The sequence below is a fragment of the Pyxicephalus adspersus genome, chromosome 6 (genome assembly GCF_032062135.1).
Source record: "Pyxicephalus adspersus chromosome 6, UCB_Pads_2.0, whole genome shotgun sequence".
NCBI classification, from domain to species: Eukaryota; Metazoa; Chordata; class Amphibia; order Anura; family Pyxicephalidae; genus Pyxicephalus; species Pyxicephalus adspersus.
The window spans coordinates 63625331-63649194 of NC_092863.1; the positions used below are offsets into that span (position 1 = coordinate 63625331).

General features: G+C 36.2%; 1 protein-coding gene across 1 annotated transcript in view; it reads left to right on the top strand.

The window, feature by feature from the left end:
• The window catches only part of DTWD2 (DTW domain containing 2), a 101442-nt gene that overhangs the window by 19557 nt on the left and 58021 nt on the right, over nucleotides 1–23864 (top strand). The window contains exon 2 of the mRNA XM_072416052.1: nucleotides 15725–15815. Within this exon, the coding sequence (XP_072272153.1) occupies nucleotides 15725–15815 (91 nt within the window). The remainder of the gene's footprint in view (nucleotides 1–15724; nucleotides 15816–23864) is intronic.

The window sequence follows — 23864 nt, forward strand, 5'->3', positions numbered from 1 at the left end:
TCTATTTGCTAACTTTTTATGACATAATTAACATATTTTATTGCGTAATATGTTGGAGCGATTTAAATCCTGAATAATATTATTAATAATAGTAATTTGTATATTTTTAAAATGTTAATTATGTTGTGTAAATCAAATAGTAAAAATCCTAGTTTAATAAACATAATGCTTGGTTGTGACACAACACAATATAAAAATATCCAAGGTAGAGAATGTGAATACAGCAAACAAAGCAAAAAGCATCCTTTTAAGCTATTTACAGATGTTGAGCAATCCATTTCTAAAGTTGAGACTGAATGGCTTCTGCATTTGTAGCCTCAAAAGTTTTTTATTTTTTTTATTTTTATTGAAGTAAATTTTTTTTTTTTAATTATACTGTATACTATTTTATATTTTCCTCAATGGAATATTCATAGGTAATATTTCCATGTACTTGTAGAAATGCATTAGGACCTCTGGTTTGCCATGTAAAATAAGGAAGTGAAGTTTTATGAAGTTTGCACTAGCTTGTATAGGAATATCAAAGACTTATTAAAGAAGCAGATGTTTGAACAGTCCCGGACTTCACTACATGCTTCTGTTAAGCATGGTAAAGCAGGTTACAGTCTGAGACAGTCTGCATGAGCTAGATACTGGCAATGTTTTCCCAAAGCCTGTAGAAAATGTAGTTCTTGCAAAAATGTCACATTGTGTTTTTATGTGCTTTTATTTATTTTAAAACATTTAACCCATCATATACAACATGAATGTTACTTGACTGGGATGATAGTAGGTTTTACCAGGTTTTGCTCTGCAGGAGTTGAAAACTTTCATAAATTTGTATGCGTTACTTGGTGTTTATTTTTTTCTTTCCTTGCTATATTAATTTTTACCTCTACTTGAGTTGTATTTTTGTATTTTTCTTGCAGAATAATGCAACTTGGAACCCCATTGTCTGCACTGTACTATGATTACTAGATGTTCCTAATTTCCTAGCCAGTTGATTTCCAGAAAAGATGGTTACATCATCAGAATGTACATCTGATGGCTGATACATAGTGTGGCATTACAAAAATAAAAGAATTTAGTCTTAGTCAGTTTTTACATATTCCAATTGGTGTGTGTGTGTAAATGCTTTTCTATCTTGGCTTTGGATAGAGTAGGGAAGGAAAATGGCAAAGTTCAGGAAAGCACATAGCCAAGTAGTTTTTTTGTGGGGAAGAAGTCACACACTGGGTAGGTAATTGCTTTATTAAGGCTTTCATGGTGCAATGAAACAATACTTTTTAACTTCACATATGTTTGTATCTGCCTAATGACTTGCTTGTTAGTCAAATCATCTTTATCCTTATAATCCCCAACTATAACCTCAATAACTCAACAAATCGTTAAGCAATAGAGTTCAGCCTTCAATAGTGCCTTCTTTATAGTGCAAGTGAGACAAACTGGATAGTGATGCCAAGATTAGGATTGGATTTGATTAGGCTGGTCCAAAACCATGTAATTATTATATACCCATTACTTGGTGGTTTTGCTAATGTTTTTCTGGACATTAACATTTTAAAAATCAATTTTTGCTTTAAAGCAAACCCTTTTTACACTCAGCTGTCCATGTTACTTTGCAGGCACCTCCATCTTCTTTCTTCTTTACTTACTTGTATCGATCCTCAGCCATCTTGATTGGCCACGTTAGGGCAATGATGTAGTTCATTCAGTATGGGCAGCCATTGGGTAAAGCTAGGGATGCGCTGGTAATCCCAGCTTCCTGTATATCCGCAGCTTAGCAGTTTTGCATTTTAAAGATCGTGTTCAGTCAGGTAAGTAAGTTATATTAAAGAAAGTACATCAATTATCCCTTTCCGAAGTACAGTCCTGCCTGGTCACAAATTTTGGACAAAAGGAACCAAAATCTTATCAAGTACATTTTTCATATAATGCCAATTTCATATCAAAAGTCAAAATTTTGAGTTTTATATCTTTGTCCTGATTTAAAGGTTTTATACAGCAAGGGCTTTTTTCTGGTACACCTCCCATGCAGTTATTTTTGTGTATATTGTTTCTAATTGTAGATGACTCAAGCATTTTTTAAGAGTTTCCTCAGACTTTGTAATACAGGTTAACAATCGAAAATCCGGCCATCGATAATCCGTTTACTTCATTTTCCCGACATTAATTTCAGATCACATATTCAATACAGGGACTGCAGTACACTGTTGGCCACTAATGTTTTGCTGGCGCTGTTCTGCAGAAACGCTTGCAGCACTAAATACACGCTGAGACGTCCCTGCTCCCTGGAACTGTGCCAAATGTCCGCGGTGCTGCAAGAGGAAGGCTGCTCTGTGTGTGGAGCTAAGTATAAAAAAAAATCCAGGATTTTCTAAAATCCGACGCTCCTCAGGCCCCGAGGTTGCCGGATTTTTTATAGTCAATCTGTATATATAATATATGTGGGGTGCTTGGAGACCTAATTTCACACCAAATAGCTTTTGGCCTGAATTTTCTGCGCCAGCCAGTACTTTACAAATAGGCAGTCATTTGAAATATATGCATTTCCTATAATATATTTTTTGTAGTACTTTATTCAAATAATGTTTAGATCTCTTGCTAGACGCATAGGTATCAACAGCCTTTCTTTGTAGGGGCTGGAGCTCTAGTTCTTTTAAACTTGGCATGATTATGCCACGCACATCAATAACAAAAAGAAAACAAAATATCTCTCAATATCAGAGGTTAAAATGGCACAGGTTCATTCCGCATACTCTGTAAAAGTAATATTTATATCGGCACATCATCTACAACACTTGATTCTAACCTTATGAATGTGCAGTGCAGGCAGAGGTGTACTTATGTTTTCTGACATCTATTTGACAGATTTGCATTTTTTGTTTAATTAGATTCTAAAACTTAATACACCCTGCCATTTTTGTGGTGATTTGTTCAACAATATCACCTTTATCTGTTGGCACTGTCTGAATGATGGTCCTATGTTTTCTTGTGAATTTTGTTCAGGTGTACTTACTTTTTTACATGACCACATTTCTTTACTCTAAATTGATATATATATATATATATATATATATATATATATATATATATATATTTAAATTTGTATCTGTGTCAAATTTGTACCCTGACCCTAACTTTTGAACTAGATTAATATTTAAAAAATAATTAATAATTAAAACAGGGAATATGACATTTACCAATATTCCCTGATGGAGAATCAATCATTGCCATTTAAAACACATTGTTGCTACCTGAAAGATTCTCTACCAAAAAATGTTGCTGAATGTCAGATTCACTTCTTTAAAAATAGACGCCTAAAAGTAAAATCTCTGAACCAAAGTCAACAGAGAATACAGCAGCTTTCCAGAATTAATGGATATGTCGATATGCTGCAACTTTACTTTGATTCACCAATATATAATATACCATCACTGTCACAACAGCTGCTGCTTGTTCCGGTAATGCTTATGTTTTTTTTTTATAGCAGTCAACTGTATTCTTGTTTGTTGCTTGGTGTATTTCTGTTTTTTGTAGCAAGTTTTCAAGTTTGGTCCGTAATGCCCTTTTATACCATAACAGTATCGCAATACCTTCTTGTACAGTGACTTGCACAAACATAAAGGTTTACATTCAAGAAGGGCTGGCTTTAATAGCGAAATGTAGGAGTTGCAAATAATTCAATTTAAATATTTTTTTAAATATAGCCTTCCTCTGCAGCATTTACTTATATTCCTTATGTTACTTTACCTGCAGCTGCTCTTACCCTGTCAAGAATAAAGGAAAGTGCTGCTTACAATCTTAGCGCCGATTGGTCCAGCTCTTCCACATGGAGTATGTCACCTGCCCAGCCATACCCAGAAGTACCAGGCATTTTTTACAATGCTCATATCTGAGATCTGAGAGTGTAGTCTATATTGAAGAGTGGTGGGGAACTAAAGCATGTTACATTTCCCTAAATAAGCAAGTCAAAGCATAAAGTGGTTAAGTCAAATGTACTAATAGCTTCAGTAATTTGCCTTTTCTAGTATTCTTAAATGTGACAATTCTAACGTGTTTTAAACTAAGTTGTGTACTCTAAAGTGTGTATTTTTCCTCGATTTCTGCTTATCAGATTTAAAATTTAGATTTTAAAAAGACAGAAAGTAAATAAGCTGGGGTAGATTGGAGCATCTGATACATTTAGATTTTTATTTTTTTTTAATTTTAAAATTTGTGGGGTCAACAGGTTTCATGATATGGTGTTACAAAATACATTTGTATCTAATGTTCGAATCATTTCACAAATAACTTACTGGTTTAATTTTGTGTATGTGTAATCTCTCCAACCAAAAGAACCAAAGATGAAGAAAGCAAAGCCATTCCTTCTTTAATGTTCCTTTGTGGGAATCTTCCAAGTCCATGTGTTTCCAAGGCAGTAATTGATTCCCACCAGGGAATGTTTAAGGCAATGTCATATTTACTGATTTATAAATAGAGCTTTTAATGTACTCTTGCCACTTTTCAAATCCCATGTTCATGTTAAATCTGATCTCTGGCCAAATGATAAACTCCCTAAATATTCCCTTCCACCTGCATCTAAAAAAACTTTGGCACATAAAAAAAAAACTGTCGTGTAGAGCTGCAGTTATGTGATGTGAGAATCCAGTCCTGAGACTGTTTATTCTTCCACTTTGTCTACTGTTGAATAGACTTCTTATTATTGGCTGTCCAGAGTCGGGGCCCTGTTACAAAGTCTGCAGACGATGACATCAGTGCATGCAATGGGACCACTAGGGACTAGCTAGCATGGAAATATTGCAGGATGAAGGGCAGATTGCAGGCTAATAATTTTTGCCCAGAGAAGACCTTTTAATGTATCTGAAACAAATCACCTACTGGTTTTTAGGCAGACTTTTAAAAATGTTTATGTGGCATTTTGTGTCTGCTGACTCAGAGTATTGGCTGTCAATGACAGCCTGGGTTTCTTCTGGTTGATCAGATTGGTTTCATCTCTGCAAGTCTGTGGACATCTCAAAAAATGCAGCTAAATTTATCCCCTGCCTAAAGTTAACCCCCAAGTTTAAGTTTAGCCATGTTGCTGTTAGAAAATAAAGTTGTTATAGGAGGAGACCAATTCCTGCACTTCTTAGCAAGACAAGGCCATCAGAAGACCCAACCATTATAAGTCATTTAAGTGCATCAAGTTGTTAGATCAATGATAGAATAAAATAAAATGTTCACTCTTCTCAAGGCTATCAAAAGTTAAACAACATAAATGTTTTTCCTGAAGCTGAGTAAAAACATGTAGTTAGTTTGCCAAAATTCAACTTAAAAGCATTCAGTCATACAACTAGATAAGAATGAGCAGGCCATATTAGGATCTTGTAATATTATAAGGAATGCTTGTCTTTGTGCATTGAGTTAAGTATTATGCATTATATTTGTATTTTTAAAGGAATCAGACAAAGGTAAAAGACTGCTAAGTTGATTCTTTTGTTTGCCAAATGAAGGTCTGTGCACAAGTCTGCTATGTTTCAAAGTCAGCTTTTGTTTGTAAATTGTTATGTTGTGCCCCGTCAAACCCTGTCAGAAATTGTTTGCTACTTTGCAATTCATCAGAAGAACCAAATTAATAGAGAAGGGAAAATGCAATGTACGTAACGTAACTGAAAAACAGGCAATATGTGCAAAACAAGTGGCTCCACTTTACAAATGTAAATAAGGCGACTAGAGTAAAGTGAAGAAGATGTGCTCTGACAGAAAAGCATACATTAGACGCAATAAGGTGACTGCTCGCTAAGAATATTCCATGCTATAAGGCAGAGATGAAAGCATTTTGGCTTTCTTTGTGTTGCATAATTTATCACTATTGTGCTGTTCCATTTCACATACTTTTAACAGTCAGTTTGGGCTTTTTCTTGTCACTCTCATCATATCATCTTCATTCAAGAAGCCACTTGTACAATGAAATTTGAGTTGCTGCTTCAACCTAAATGCACTCAAAGTTCTGGACTGAATTATGACTGTATGTGCTTGTTTTTCATTGAAGAAAAAAGTAGCTTGGCTTTTCTTTACTTTAAGGGTCAGTCCACCCACAACAGATACTTCTGTTTATGCACTGAAAAAAGTACCTGGCACTTACAAAGGTGGAGAAGCATGCACTTGGAGTTTGGCTTAGTGCTGTGGAATGGGCAGGCAGACATTTCTCAGCCATATGGTAAATTCAACTAGGGCAACCTCCTTTCCTTGCTCCCTGTAGCTGAACAGAGTGTCAGGTACATGGTGGCTCTGCAGCGCTATGTCCAAGGTTCAAGTCTTGGCTAGGACACAACCTGCATGGAGTTTACATGTTCTTCTAGTTTCCTCCCACTTCCAAAAATATGCAGTAAGGTTATTTGGCTTTCCCCCGAAATTGGCCTTTGAGTGTGTTAATGACATATGACTATGGTAGGGACATTGGATTGTGAGCCCCTTTGAGGGACAGTTAGTGACATGACTATGGACTTTGTAAAGTGCTGGGTAGTATTTTGTCGCTATATAAATACAAGATAAGAATTTTAAAAGTAAGGTGAGTATGTAGTCCCAGGAAGGGGACATTACAACAGATTTGCTTTAAAACAGTAATAAACTAATTTAGTCCCCCCTCCCCATTGCAGAAAAGCATTTTTCCCCCCATTGCAGAAAAGAGATCAGGCATGTGCAGAATCCTCCTGGGATGCCTGATGTGAGATGTGAAATGATAGTCCCTTTCAAACTCCTTCCTAAATCCTATGGTCTTTCAGCAGCTAGAATATTTTCTTTTAAGTTACTTTTATATAGTTTTATTAGTTTAGTAAATTGTAAAATATAAAATATCTATTTATTTCTGCCTGCGACCCTCAGCAGGGTGATATTCTTTGACCTTCAGTTCTACTATGACATGGAGGATTCTGCTTCATGGGAAAATGCAGGGCTCCTTCCCTGTTGTGTATTGTCATGTATTTCTACTGAGAAACCATTATGGGGTCAGTGATGATAACAATATATTAGTCTACAAGCAGACTTTTCATAAAGATACCAGAGCGTGCCTCAAACAAATTTACTCACTGAAAAAAAATGTTTTGAGGTATGAAGAATACGGGATATACCAGTCAAGATCAAAACAGACAGTTAAGACCCAGTGCATCATGTTGCCCTGCTCGGGCTTTTAGCGTTTTAGTTTAATTCCTGTATGAGAACCAATAAAAAATATGTTTTTTGAGGCCTGTTAATGATGTACTCTTTATTGCAGAGTAATGCTTTGTTTTATTTTCAATCGAGGAGTCACAATGATTGCTTTTCACAACAGGCTATTTTATTCTTTTATTCTAACAGAGCTGTAGCTTGCTTTAATTTCGACAGTTGCTCAAAGAGCATGTTTTTATTACAACTCTTTGTTTTGTCCATGCATACATTTATAGAATTATTATCTGATTTTTGCTGGGCGCCAATCGCCGTATCTTCTGATATTAATTGCTTATTACATACATTTTATTGGGTTAATTTTAAGTTTAGGCTCAATAATATATGACTTATGTAGTATGCATCTGTAACCCTCTAACCCTGGCTTGTTAAATAGCCTTGCCCCCTTCCTTCTCCATAAACATTTACAATTAGCAGTGATTATTTACCTAACCTACAGGAGCTCAAAATGTACTCATAGGTATAATAAACAAAGGACCTGCAAAGTCCAAATCAGGCAGGGCATATGGAGGTTAGAACTGTTTTCTTGTTCCTTACTTCAGAAGGATGCTGTCAGAACATGTCAAGGTTTCTAGTGACAGGGTTGCTTTTAATAGTACTTCTTGGATTTTCTTAGAAAAATAACAGCAGCTCTGAAACAAATTGTTTGAAGAGGACCGCACCATGCAAACAGTTCCAACTATGAGAGTCAGCAAGGTTGCAGGAAACATATTGTGTTGGCTCTTGTATTGTTTTGAAAAACTACAGGGGCAAGCAGAGGATAAAAATTTGATTATATAATACACAATTTATAAATATTTGTTGTAATGCATTGAAGGGTGCTGTCTTTAGATGCTGCTATTACAGTGGCCTTGTACAATATTTTAAAGCATATCTGTCAGTTATCAATAATTATTTATTTAACCCCCAGACATTCAAAGTGCACCCATAAATGAGACCTGTCATTGTGTGAGTGAACTGCAGCTGCTGGCATGTCATTGGTGGTATATTGCTATTGCTCACCCCCGGTTACCGGTTGGTAATGGGTACAGAATGCTGTCATGCCACCACCCAGCACTGGTTACTGTGTGTAGTTGGGTACAGAATGGTGTACTGCCACCACCCAGCACTGGTTACTGTTTGTAGTTGGGTACAGAATGGTGTACTGCCACCACCCAGCACTGGTTACTGTTTGTAGTTGGGTACAGAATGGTGTACTGCCTCCACCCAGCACTGGTTACTGTTTGTAGTTGGATACAGAATTATCTACTGTTATCGTCCAGCATTGGTTTACTCTGTGTAGTTAGTTTCAGTGTCCCAGTACACTGCTATTGTCAGCTATAAATACTTTGTGTATTCAAGGACAGGGTGGCATTGCAGTGGTAATGTTGTCTAGTTTTGATGGTGATAACTTCCCCCAGTTATGGGGAAGGGGCATTTTTTTTGCAGCCTGGAGGGTTTACCCCTCCAAAATTTTGATAGGGGACCCTCTGATTTTAGTCATGTCCTTAATTTATTCATTGTTTCCTATAAATATTAATGTACTATTTTACATTTAACTATGCACTTTTACTGATCTTCCTCTCACTATACTCCATTTTTTAATACTCATTAAATGAACCATAGCAGAAGTCCGCAGACAGGACTTCATAATATAAGTATATAATTTAAAATGTAAAATTATACATTTAATATAAGTTATAATTTGTTTTTGACAGCTGCAGTTTATTAGATTTAACAGTAAAATCCCTGTCTTCTGTGATAATTGTGTGTGCTTTGGATATGGTTATTAAAAATTGGATTTACTGTCAGCGAAACAGAATTCTGAAATGGAGAGTATGTTCTGTCTGGAAATGAAATAATAGAAGTTATTTATATTACCAGGGCAAATCTTCACATTATTGTATTGGGGTTTACTTTTAGCAAATAAAGGTAATAAGTATCCTTCTTTAATATTGGTCAAAGAAAATATTAACTGTAAGGGAACGATATATAAACTATAAATGTATACACTGGGGAATGCATTTTTTGTTGAGTAAGATCTTACACTTGTTTGTTTTTTTTTTTGTTTTTTTATACAAATTTTTGAGTGGTGAATCCAGAAATGACCCCAGTTTTTTTGCTATCGCATCCAATTTTTACGATAGTGTACCCTCCATTTTTGTCAAAAACATACAAGTTTTAAATACAATGAAAAAATAATTAAATAATAACTTGAATGCACTAATTATTTAAATTTCTTTTGTTCAAAGGATTTATTGTTACTCTATTACATTTTTTTTTTTACAGTGAAACATTTGAAAATTAATCAGGTAAGCAGTTAAGGTAAAAATTTATGCTTTTCCTGGAGTGTTCAGTGTTAGGACAATCCCGCCGAATGCTCCAACAATAGTCAGCCATCATATGTACATCCCATCTACCCTGATATCATCCTTCCATGCCCTTTAAATCTTGGTGGAATCGTTCACATTGCTCATCACTAGGGTTGGTGTTCGAATTCGGGTTGTCCTTATATTCGACCCGAATATGGCTGTTTGAATCCGGATAGACCCGACCCGAAAAACACAGGATTCGACTGCAAAAATTTGGGGGAAAAAAAGTTTAAAAAATAAATAAAAATGTTATCTTAAATTAATTTGTGTGTGTTTTTATTTTAACTTGTTTTTTTATTTTTTACAGGTTATACGACAATGACATTGTGGGATTCCCGGACCGTGGGAACTTTATCTGATAATGTCATTGTGGGATTCCCGGACCGTGGGAACTTTGCGGTTACAGCTAATTGGAAGCACGTGCCTTCAATTAGCTGTAACCGCAGGCAATACCAGTTGATAGAGGTTGAATGGAGATACGTATCTCCATTCATCACCTCTAATCCTCTGTGATTGGCTGAGAAATAGGAAACCCTGATGACAGCTCAACCATCATCAGGATTTCCCTTTCCTCAGCCAATCAGGGAGCAGAGCAGTCAGCGGAGCTTTACTATGCTGACCGCTCCGCTCTCCTGATTGCTCCCGCATTCCTAGAGGAGCATCGTGTGTACGGTTGTTCAGTGATCGTGCATGATTCTGAGGTACGCTTTCTCCTTTACATGTCCCTCCCTGCATCGTTCAAACGATTGTATCTAGCGTGTGGACACTGTTGGTGGATTATATTTGAACGATCATATTGTTACAGCATGTACAGAATTGTGCACAATATGATTGTTCAAGTATAATCTTGCATATTCGTTGATCGGTCGTAATCGTTCGTTTTCTAACAATAATTATTTGAAGTGTGTACCTAGCTTTAGCCTAATATTGATGTGACAGGTGCTCTTTAATATTCATGTGAAGTACAGGGGTATGTAATAGTGTTATGTATCCTTTTACAATGTATCCTTTTACAATGTATTTTTTTACATCTGTTTGGAGGCTGTAGAAGCTCTACACAGTGCTGAAAAAAACCCAAATTTTTCCTCCCATTGACTTTAATGGTGTTCGACTTTGACATTCGACCACCCGAACAATTTTACTCTATTCGAGCGAATAGCTGACGAATCGAATAGTGAGCTTATTCGACCAACACTACTCATCACTGACTGCACCAAGGTTTTCGTGGAAGTTGGAAAGATGGCTATGCATAGAATGCACCTTGATGCTCATATTGCAACCAAGCATTTTGTAGCTCTCCATGAGTTTCTGGACAATATCTGTATCTGTCATCAAGCATTCTTTTCCACATCTAACATTGTCCTGATGAAATGTTCATCTTTGATGAGCTGCCGAATCTGTGGACCATCAAACACACCGGCCTTTATTTTTTCAATGGAAATGCCAAAATAAGGTACTTGAAAGAGTCCCCTTAATTTGGCAAAGCTTTAACAAACTGCTTAATCAGACCTAGTTTCATGTGCAGAGGCGGGAAAATAATATTCTTTCTATCAACAAGTAGCTTATCTAGAATGTTTGGATCACCTGGATGTAGGGCAGATCTTGGAGGCCAATTCCTTTCCACCCAATGCCTCTCTCGAGCTCTGCTGTCCCACATACACAGAAAACAGGGATACTTGGTGTATCCGCGTTGCTGACCAAGAAGGAAGCATTCCATTTAAGGTCAACACAGATGACCCAATTGTGTTGGTGATATTGCAACAACTCAGTGACTCTCTTTATGTTTGCATATTCTTCACAAAGAAAAACTGAATGGCCAATTGGGACTGACCCAAATATATTGTCATTGTAAAGGAGGACACACTTTAAGCACCGCTTTGAGCTATCGATGAATAGTTGTGATTCAGTTTAGTTATAGATTGGAATCCCCAATTCCCCCATTAAACTAGGTATGTTATGGCAATACACAAAACCACTGTCAGTTGTAAAGTACTGCAGAAATGCAATTTCTTTGGTTGGAAAATACAATACCTTCGTTCCTTAATCAAGTAAGTTTTTCTCACCCAGTCTTCTGAAGCCTTCTTCGATAGTGCCAAATCACATGCCTAATCACTCATGCTGATCAAATTCCTTACAAACAGAGTCCTCTTCAATTTCAAACTCTTCATCATTGTTGTCACCTAGTTCATCACCATATTCATGTTCTTCAAGAGAGGGTAGTGTAACAAAAACAAAACCGGCACTGGGATTCCATCCGAATGAGCCACTTGGCGTATAGCTGATGGTAGACTAGGATACTCTGTTACATTTATTTTTCTTGTTATATCCTGAAGTTTTCACAATACAAAAGTCACAGTCACTGAAATGATCCCCTGGCTCTCGCCAAACCATAGGTATACCAAATGACTTCTTATCACGTGTTCCCTTTGTCCATATCTGTAAACCCTCGACACACTGTTTGCACACCTTATGAGGGGCCCAAGACTTATCTTGATCATGAGGTTTAACTTTGAAATATGCCAAATAGGCTTGCTCTACAAATGTGCTGATGTTCACCCTTTGACTGGGAATGGTGAAACTGCCACAGATGTAACAAAATTAATCAGTGTTGTTTAGACACGTACTGCGAGAAACAGCAGAGCCAGACATGATCTGAAAGAAAGCAAATATGTGTGTAAGTAGAAAAATACATTTTGCCTATTCACTACGTAGAGCAGCGCACAACCGCCAACCACACTGTCTTGCGTGTAAATGAATAGCCTATACAAATCCACGCTACAGTAATCGCATTAAAATAAGCGGTAGAGAAAAAAACTGACGTGATAGAAGAAAACTAACTGCACTTTCAGAATCAGCATACCTGATTTAATGTAAATAGGCTTAAAAAGTCAACAAAAAATTTGTTCCAAATTGTTCCCTAGTGTTATTCTTTATAGAAGCTCAAACAGAAAAATGAGTAACAATTGGGCTTTGCTTTGCAGAAGAAACCAAGTACATATAACTAGTCAAAAAAGAGGAAGGCTTCATTTCCATTGTTAACTCTAGTCCATTGCTGGACTCCAGTTAATGTTTATAGACTGTTGGGTGATTTTAATTTTTTTTTTCTTGCTACAATTTTCCCAAGAAATGATGCCAGCAAGGGAGCATTTAGAATGAAAGGTGAATGGGAAATTGTGTTTTCCTCCACAGTATGCTGCAGATACTTTATTGGAGTCCGAACTGATGGCTCCATATGACATGCACATAACAAACATGATAGGAGTCTCAGCCTTTTCTTTCTACTTAGACCTTCTGCAGTCATTGTTTGCTAGTGAACAAAAGATACTGCATATGGTAGTAAACAGTGCAGGACAATTTATTTTAACTCCCGTGTTGGCATGGAAAAGCATTGTGCTCTGAACTTGATGAGAGTTGTGCTGATAACTTCTTTTTTAGGCAAGATCTAATGAGTTCTTATCCCTTGGCAGTAGTGTCTGCATTATGGAATACAATGAATGTCATTTGGAGTGCCATTCTAAAATGGCCCATCTGAAGAATAATTATTTGCACATAAATGTATGACATTCTATACTTCCTGTGGAATCAGAAAAAAAAATACTGGGGTTTTCTTTTGTGTGCAGCAGGACCCCATATCATTGCCTGTTCTTCAAACTGGTGATTAAAGTTAGATAAGTCTGGAGAGGTTGAGCATCTTGCAGAGAGAGGTTATCCCATGCCAGTCTGAAATACAAGGGTGCTTTGTAATCTTCCACTTCCTGTTTTTCTTGAAGCATTGTCTTTGTGTGGTATATGTGACATCATCTGCCATTCTCACTGCCCTATTAGTGGTGTTTCATAGGATAAAACTCATACACCAACTTATTTGTACTGAATATAGAACTGTTTCTTTGATGTTCTGTCGCCCCTTGTGCTGTGGAGTCAGACTTGAATTGAACGACTAACCTCTCACCTCCTAAATCTATTACAGGTCAAAGCTTGCATGATTCCTTTTATGAAATACCTGAAACCCAAGTGAGTGTGCTAGACTGTGTTAGAGGCTACATAGCAAATAGCAGGCTTCTGATTTCCTCAGGCTATAATTGATTAGCTGAAGCAGTGTGTTTAAAGCAGGAGTTTTATAGCTGTTCCTGCTCACCTAATTACTGTGGCAATTGAAACAATATATTAACTGTTTTTTTTGTCATTGGTTTATAATCTTAATAATCACGTCTAGGGCTAGACATTAACACTCCTATTAAATCTTGGCCCTGGCGAACTATTCTGTTACTTTCTAAACATTATCATTTTTATATTTTCAGCATTAGTTTGATTTATAGACCGATATTTCAATGCATTTTTAGCTTTACATCCACGGCAGGGTTTTCCAGGTGTAGAAGTAAACCCCAAGTGCAAAAAAAGCAGCCTTTGTTTTCTCTGAAAATGTAGATCTTGTGGACTATGAAAAGGAGATATTTTTGTGGTACCATATTTTGATTCCACTGTATACATTACAAACTGTTTTGAACGGGAAATGACTACACAATATCTTTCAAAGTAATTTGGAAGAAAATATCTAATATGAGACTAGGAGCTATATGTACTAACTGGATGACTTGTCATTTGCTACAATACTTTCTATTAGAAGCAATGGCTTTATTTTATTCCTTATAAATACATCCTTAGTATACCAACTTTTTAATATTTGTTTCATTTTTTACATTGTGATGCTATTTTTTCCTTTGTAGCCACTTTTGTTTACATGCACTTTTTCTGGCATTGGCTCCTAACCATTTTCTTGATGGTGACAGTAGCAGCCCATGCTTGTCCAGTAGGTATCTCCATATCTGCTTGTAATCTCCCCTGAATGTTTATGTGATGGCATGACAACACAGGAGTGTTACTAGGACATGGTGTGTCATCCTATAATAGGAAATTGCTGAATAAGGTCCTTTATGGCAGGATTACTAGGTATTTTAATGTAAGCTTTAGTGTACAAGGCTGTAAATTATTTTTTAACTTCACATCTGTCGGCTATGTTCAGCGTGGCTGGTTGCAGTGTAGTTACGGAAGACACTACAAATAACTACTAATGGCAGCAGCTCTATAGAAAATGAATGGGGGATACCAATGAGCCGTACTGGTGCCCACTGTCAAATCTGAAGTTGCTGGTTCTTTTAAGTACCAGTTTTTTAATCTAAGTGACAGTGCCAGTCGTTGGGAGTTATGTGGGATGGCTTGATCCCAGGGAAGACCTATACTTAGCCTAAAGATTATATGAAATTTTAATGATTGGGGTTTCATAGTAAATTATTATGTAAATAACTTTCCCTGACAAAACAATCAGTTAAAGCATGCAAAGTGGATAAATAACTTGCATCATAATGATCTGCAAAAAAGGCTACAGGTTCTACTTAAAGATAATAAATCAGGATGGTGCAAACACTCTGTCTATTTATTAAAAATCATCTTATTGGACACCATCGGTAACCATTAATACACAAAAAAGGGTATGCACAAAATTTTAATGCTATTGACATGTCTACAAAAGTCCAACAATCCATAGTTCCATTTTTGTGATTCCATAAAACCGTAACAAGTGCCTAATTTATTATTTTAAATGTAATAATGTGTGTTCTAACTGAGGTGTTTTTTTTTTTTTTTTCCAAGTTCCAAAACTACCAGCCTTATGAAGTTTGGGCACATTGCTAGTTACTGACCTGGAAAAAGCATGTAGCCTAGTCTGCACATTCTGTAATCCCTTACAGCATGTGACTCTTGGGGTAGTGAAGCCAGGATCAAAGCCAGCAACCATATTTTCTAACTCCACAGGTTCCCTTTATACAATTACGGATTTATTTTGCTTTCTGATGCATTAATATAATCCCTATTCCCTTAGTGTTTGTTTTAAAGAAAGACATATTTCATTCAGATAGTAACACTTTTTGTTAGGTTTAATTTTACAGTACAAAGCAACTTCCAAAGCATAAAGGCTTTGTCCTAAAGAATCTGTGTACAAAAACTCCAGAACCTAATGTGTTCAATACAAGCAGCATCTGTTAGTAGTGTAAATGCCTTACATTTTACATTTCAGGGGGTAAAATTGGAGACTGTTTGAATTTATAAATGTGTGATAACATTTTTATTATTTCATGATGATGGTACTCTGCTATTCAATTCTATTGAACTTGTTCTGTTTGTATTCCCTCTAGCCGTCCTCAGAAGGTGTGCCTGTGTCCTTTCCTGCCAGCTCAACCCATTAACGTTTCCACTTGTTTGTACATTGTTCAGCATCCAGCCGAGGTGAGTGAGGATATGGGAACCTGACACCTTGTTACATCTGATGTTCTGGGAAAAGACTAACTGCCACCTTGTGCAGTTTCCTGCTTTGGCTAGATTGCATGTGTGATATATTCCACCTTTATTTAAAGGTTATACATTTTTATCAGTTGTTTTTCTCCTAACCTTATATCCATTTAAAGCAGAACTATCAGTAAAAAACAAAACAAAAAAAAAAAACACCTTTATGGGTAGAAAGCCATCGATTACCTCAGCAATTACATCAATAACATCCTAGTCCAGTCATTCCTGCGCCATCTCATTTTCCTTCTTCAATCCTGTGTGGACTAGAGACCGGATGCTCTCATCTTCTTCCGGGTTCTTCCAAGTCACCTAATGTCTTTCATGTATATATACCATGTAGTTTTGTAGTAAGTTTATTTCCCACTAGCTTAAAGTTTAACTCTAGACATACCCACCATCTCGTTATGTTAGTTTAACCACCTGAAACCTAGGTGCCTTATAAAAGGAGTGCAGGAGAAACAATTTGTCCCAGCACCTTTGAAAAACAGTGCCCATGTTCTATAAAAGCCTTTTACCCATGACAACCGGGATCAAGGGCTAAACACAAAAGCTTAAATGATCAGCTCCTGGGCTTCTGATCTTTGCAACTCAGCTCTTTATAGGCACACTTGTAGAAGATTACTAGAAACACAATTATTTCACATTGTTTACATTTGAAGATATGAAGTGTCAAAAGTAACATTACATTACTTCCTGCTGGTACAGATAGTGGGACTGCCCTGCCTCTCCCTGTTGTAAATCACAGTTATTGGAAGTGATCTGTTGCTGCATAAAAGGTGAAAAACAATTATACATTTACAAATGGAAATATTCAATATTTACATTCCATGTAATGTAAAAATGGAATTATTCTCCATGCTGTATACATTGTTGGATGTTCTGGATGATATCAAAATCTTATAAAAGTGAATGCAATGTCATTCAATTTTTTTTATCAGTTACACTCCTCTGAAAAAGTTACTTATTTTTCTAATTTGTTCTCCGGTGAGTAAGACATAATCTTGGGTCAAAGTAAACCTGTTCTGCGATATTATGATTGCAGTCACTTGCCTGAAACAAGCATGCTGGTAACTGTGTTACAAGTTCTATGGCAATAAGCTGAATACCTGAACTAGATTCTCATTCTGGGTCAGGGATTCAGAAAGTATTAAATGCAGTGGTTCAGCATATCAACTAAGTAAGCTGTATTTTAAGGTCAGCAATGGCCTGGTTCTGACCTTGCCATCAAGCGTACGTTAATAATTTGCACAAAATGTTCCCTCCCCCCTGAAAAATTGTCACTGATAGCATTTTGGAATGCAGTAACACTATTGCATAGCCTGGAACTTGCTATTCTAGAATACACTAAAAATATAGATGTATATTTATACTACCAGTATTTAAATATTCATTTTGAAATGAAGTTTTTTTTTTTTTTTTGAATGACTCATCTGAAATACTTTTTTTTTTTAACTGGTATATAGGAGGATCAAATAATGTTTTAAAGCTTAAAACACGTTAGTCTGAGCACTAAGTTTGCATCTTTTAGGACCGATTTACCAGCTGCCTGGAGGATTTTGCAAGTTAATCTCTTTTCTCTGATTAGTGAAAGCTCAGAGTAAACTGTTTTTATGGGAATATATAAGGACCATTACAAGAACTTTAATTAACTACGGGATGCAAGATTGTCATTCCCTTCATTGTCATAGTAGATCTGAACCCCATGAGTGTCTTGTCTTGTCAGGCACTTGTTTCTAAAAGTCGCTGTCCCGATGCAACCTTCTGCTTTTCTTTCTTCTACTGGTATTCTATCATCACAATAAGAAATGCTCGAGTGACATTAATTCACCTCTATTGGTTTGCCATTTCAGTTAGATGTATTTGTTTACATTTTTGCGGTATAAGCATTCAATCTCATCCTTCCTATCACATAAGTAGGTACTTTTAATTTGTGTACCAACTTGTGTAGTGAAGCTTCCACTTATTTTTGGATTTGACATTTTTGCTTTTTAAGGTTACCATGCCTATTCACTGTCCTGACAGAGGCGTGAATGACCAGATGAACCAGGCATAACAGTAAACATACATGTATTTTAACTGTTTACATGAGACATTCTGATCCCTTTGGCTCTGGTGCATAAGTACTGTTTACTTTTCACCCCCTATGAGATTGTTCCTGCGATTGTTCCTGCGCTTAGAGCCTACTAAGTACCATAAGTGCAGATGTTAAACACAGCCAGTTTTTCTTTTTGGACAGTCTAAACTTCCAATATCATTTTGTTACTCTGTAACGAACAATTTTTATTTGTATATGGTTCATACCACAACTACTGTTAGAAAAAGTGTACATTTCTTCATTGCTTTTTTACCTAAGACATTTTTGTTGTGCAAAAATCTAAACTTTTTAGCTGAAGTGGCACATGTACTGTACATGCAGAGGCACTGTATTAATGCTTGTGTAAAGATATTACACCAACACAATATTGTAAAATGCATACTGTTATGCTAACACAGTTACCTGAAAGCACAATATCCATTGTCTACCGCAAGAACAGCACTGCGCTGGGAGTAAGAGCCCACTTGCCAGGTTTTTGATTGTATTATAAAGTAGCATCAGCACAGCAACACTTTCTCCTCTTGTGTTTTTCCAGCACATGTACACTGCAGCAGGAGATTCAGAAGGCTGAATTTAGAGAATACTTGAACAGTACTATTTTTACTCTGAAATTCTGTTTAGATCCAAGGCCCAACTTTATCCCATCCTTTTACCTTCATTTTGCTGTCAGGAGAGAAAGTGATATTAACTCTTTCCCATAGAAAAACAAATTAAAACAAAACCCTTTTTAATTACTTCTGTCAGGTTATTTAAATTATCTGTTTCTTCTTTACTGTAGGATTTAATTTTATGTCAGCCTGGAGTTCATCTTTAATGTATGATCCTGTCTTGTTCTGCATATTCCATAGCAATATTGCCCTGATTGTTTATCATCTCATTACACTGATTTTGGTGCATAGAATTCTACCAAGAAAAGGTGTGATAGGGTGAAGCAACAACTGTAAACGTTCTGTCATCTTTATTCTGTGACAAGTCAGTGATGAATATTTACTACACTGCAGATCTATGTCGTGATTTTTGCAATTGGCACTGCATTAATTCAGTTACAGGTTACGTTTGGTGAAACACTTTAAAGTGCCCATTTAGGGTTAAGCAACAAAGTCCACTTTAATGCTTTACCCCTTTTTTTATTCTAACCTGTCCAACTGTCCTCTGCCAGTCCTTTTGGCCACTGAGATCAAAGAGAATTAGCTAGGATTTTTATGTACTGTCATTCATGTGAATCCCTATCCTTTTTCCCACAATGCACTGCTAGGAGATTAAGAGACAGCAACTCTACCAAAAGGGGACAGGGAGGCAGGAATTTCTCTTCTGTCTTTCACAGGCTAACTGATTGGTGGTTAAACAGGTGGTGGTAAAAGGACAGGTGGTAAAAGGAATATGAAAATAAGCAGTGCATGGATCAAGCTTTTGGATGAACTTCTACTTTGCTATGCATAAATAAACATTTTAGGTTCAGTCTGAAGTGCTCAGACTTTGAATATTAAACATTGATATGTACTTAATGGAGACCTAACAAGTCCAGGGCTTCCTGGGATACATGCCTCACATATCCCAGGAGGTTTTGGTTGGCTCCTTCTGCGCATGCACATTCCCAATATCAGGGGCTTTTTGCTGTGTAAAAAAAGTGCCAATCTCACGCATGTGCAATAAGATTGGCACTTTTTTTATATATTTAAAGGAGAAAACATCATCCAATCTCACTCCTGCGCAATGCAAGATTGGGTGACGTAAGCAAAAGAAGCAGGAAGAAGATCACAGCGCCCGGCAGTTCCTCCACCTCGTGATGAACAAAAAATCCAGGATGGGGGACTGAATCAAATCCAGCCGTGCAGGGATCGAGAGCTCTGCACAAGTAAGGGTAAGTCCCCTTACTGACAGTTCTGCTTGTACAAGCAGTACACAAGCTGTATAACAAGCCATCCCTTACCTTTCCAGCTACTTGTACTGTGAGAATTAATTCCTAAAAGTTACAGCATAGACTATTAAGCAGGGATTTTCAAAGACATTACTCGGGGTCTCCGTTAAGAAAATCATCACCCAACAAAAAACTTACCACCAAAATATCAGCAAAGCCATACAAACATACTTTTTAAAGCAGAAAAAAATATAAAAAAAGGCAAATTAGTTTCTTCCTCTGCTAAGAATGTCTCTACAATGTATACAGCTACAGAGGTGAATGAGGGTTTCTTTTAGCTTGTGCAGGACACCTAAATATTTTTGTGTGCATAACCTGGGCATAGGCTTACTTTAAATATTTCATGACTTTTAACTTCCAGTAAGTCTTATGAACCAAGGAACCTTGAGCATTTCATATGCATATACAGTGATACCTCGGCTAATGAAGGAATATTGTTCCGGAATCGCACTCGTTAGCCGAAATGAAACTAAAATACAGCCCAAGGAGGCTGCAGTTTGCTATTCCACATCCACAAATGCATTTGTTAGCCAAGGCCAAAACTCAGCAGCAAAAGTATTCGTTAGCCAAAAATTTTGCAGGGTCACTCGTTAGCCGAGGTATCACTGTAGCAAGCAATGGCCCAGACATTGAAATAGGCTGCTCCTCAAATGTCGTCAAACTTGCTGCATGAGTGAGTGCCCTGCACTAGTCAGCCCTAGTGCTGTTATATGAGAAACACTGCATCATGACGGGCTTCAAGCGAAAAAAAAAAATAATTAAATATTCCCCTATTTTTTTTTTGTTGTTTTCTATTGTTCTCTAACATTAAGGTTCATTATGGTTAGCCTTACATGCTTTGATGATGTTTGTTTTGTGTGCAAAACATGATCTTTTAAGGCTCTGAAAGGCTCAAATGCAAGATCAAGTTCCTTCTTTTATGATTTTTTTATACTGATTATACTCCTGTAAATACATTCCTCTGAGATAACTATTTATTCTGATAACTGCATGCCCGGGGATATTAATTAGGAAGACATAAGCTGTTACATTATTTCGCTTTTGGGAGGAAACTATGTCAAGAAAGTTCTTTTGACTTGACAGCCACAGGAAAATTATAGCTAAAATGCAAATATGCCTTGTATTTAAATAAACATTTTAAAACTTTTATAAGCTGCTTTATTGTTTAACTGTCTGCCATCATACACTCATAAATGGTTTTGTTTACTTGCATAATAATTAAACATGCACAAGCTTTTTTGCATATTTTGAAAAGTGATGATCAAAGACAAAATAACAAGTTGAAAGTTCAATTATTCTTTACAAAAATAACTGCAGCTCACCCAAACAATCAGCTAATACATTTGGTGCAAACGATAACTCTTTGTTACCACAGGGCACTAAGCCTCATTCTTTGATGACTATACCAGGTTTGTAAATGTCAATTTAAATCTCGCTTTTCAAAGCTTTCTAAGACTGCTGATCCAGCAAACCTGCAATAGATTTCCTAAAAATAATTTGCTATTAGTTAGCAAAGGTTCTCTAGTCTTGAAGAGCTTTATTAAATCAGGCCCAATGCATTAGTGAACTGAACACCAGCACCAACTGACTGGCCTCCCTACACCATTTTTTTTAAAGAAATGGCTTTTTCCTTAACAATAATACTAATTATAACCTGATAGATTTACTTTTTTTTCTAAAATAGTTTTCTATTATTACTAGTTGCAATTTAGATTAAATTAAAGCAGACTGCTGGCTGCAGCTGTCACTATGCATCTCTTTGTAAAACACACTGACAGTTGGACCCAGGTTTACTATAAACCAACAATTATGATCGCCATGGTTTTTATTTTTTGGAAAAAAAAAATTAAAATGAAGACCAAATTTTCCAAATTGCGTTCTGTGAAGACTCTCGCTGTCAAATAAAAAAAAGAAAAAGTAGAACAGTGAATACCATTTATGTCTTTGTCACATTTTTTTTGTTTTTTTTTTTGTTTTATAAATGATTTTTCATTTTAACTCCCTTGATAGATAGATACTGACACTATTTTTCCTATTCTATAATAATAAGCAATAAAAAAATCTTGGTTTTATCCATTACAGTTTCATGTGAACTGATAAGTTCATGTACATTTTTAATGATTTTACGAAACAATGTCATGGTATCCTAATATGAGAAATACTAGTAGGAGATATAAAACAGCTTACTAATATTTATAGTACCAGAATGTTAAAAGTATTTAAGTATTAGAGTAAAGGGGAATTACCTACAGCAACCCAGTGTGGGGTTAATAAGGGATTGATGTTTCAAGCTGTCCTAGGAAGTTTTAATAACAATATAAAAGAGATGTATTGAAAGGAAACATTTTCTGATGTGTCTGAATTGTCCTCATTACGCTGCATTTGCTAAGTTAATGTGAAACCTTACTTTGAGCTTGTTCATTCCTGGCAGGCACAGAGGATCCTGGAAATGCTAGGTATCCTGGTAACTAAAACTAACACTGCGCATGCTCCATTACTGAGGTAGTCACTAAATGCAAGTGTAACACGTAAACATTGCTTAACCTGCATGCATATAACATTAAAACTTACTGACTATTTCTCTATTTGTGATGGAGGAAAGAAAAAAAAAAATATATATCCCTATTTAATGTACAGCGCTGCATAATATGTTTGCGCTATATAAATCCTGTTTATTAATAATAATAATAATAATAATAATAAAAATAATAATATATTCACTGTATATAGAATGTGCTGCGTGTGTCAACACTAAATGTCCATTCTGCTTTAATAATGCCATTCTCTTTGTAACAACTAATGTAATGTAAATGTTTGTCTGAGCTACGTCCATGTATAAGTGCCAACAAAACCCTTCACTTAAATGTGACTTTTTGTATTAAGTGAGAAATTGGATGTGAAAAGATAAATAGATGCTCGATTAAGAGGTAATATTACATGCAGCAGTTCTCTTAAACAGAAGCAAACACAACTCTGACAGTTCTTTTTTTTGTGGCTAGAGGAGACTTGAAGGGGAAGTTAATTATTTCTTATCAAACGTAGGATCAGACATATGTGTTATTGTCTCCTCTATGAAGCCTTACTGATTTGTATATTTCATATGACAGAACTAATTTCAAGGTGTTTTTGCATTTTGAAGTCTAGCATAAATATTCATTTAAAGGGTTTGTCCTCCAAATACATTTGTTTTTGTTAGATGCTGGACACTTAACTCTTTGTATTGCTAGTATTATGTGGAGTTTTAACTTAAATGTCACCAACTTAAAAATTTGTGGGCAAGACCAAAGAAAACTACTCACCAATATGTGCAAACTTCTCCATCCTTCCCCTCTTTTGTATACCATTTTTTGTAGCTCCTGTGGGAAGAGCAACGGAGAATACTTTGGATTAACCTTTCTAAACCCTTTTTCAACTTTTTTAATATTTGAAACCCTTGAAGTAATTTTCAGGTCTCGGGGAACTCCTGCCAATACTTATGATATGCATAATTAGGTTTATTGGCAAAACCAACAGAAAATAAAAGGCAGCAGAATTAAAAAGAAAGACAACTAATGCAGCCACCACATTTAAAGCTGCAAAATACATTTTTGTTACTCTGTAACACACACATAAGAGATGGGGAAGAAAAATTCACCACATAAGAACATGGCAATAAAAAGCAGGCATTGGGTCTAACTCTTCCCCATACCATTCAACACTTAAAGTTTGGAAGCATTTTTTTGCTCCCGTTTATTATGTTTCATAAATAACGCCTGCGATTTTTATTTTCTGCTTTTTGGATTACTTTTTTAAAGTTAAAACGTAGGTGCAATAAGTGGAAGGCTTTTTTTCTTACAGCCATTGTAACATAAATTTAGTATATTAGTATGTCTGACTGCTCCGAGGATGTGTGTAAACCTATTATGTAAACTGACACATTCCACATATAGTAGAGCCACTGGGAACTGCTGACAAATGACATGCCTGGACCTGGAGA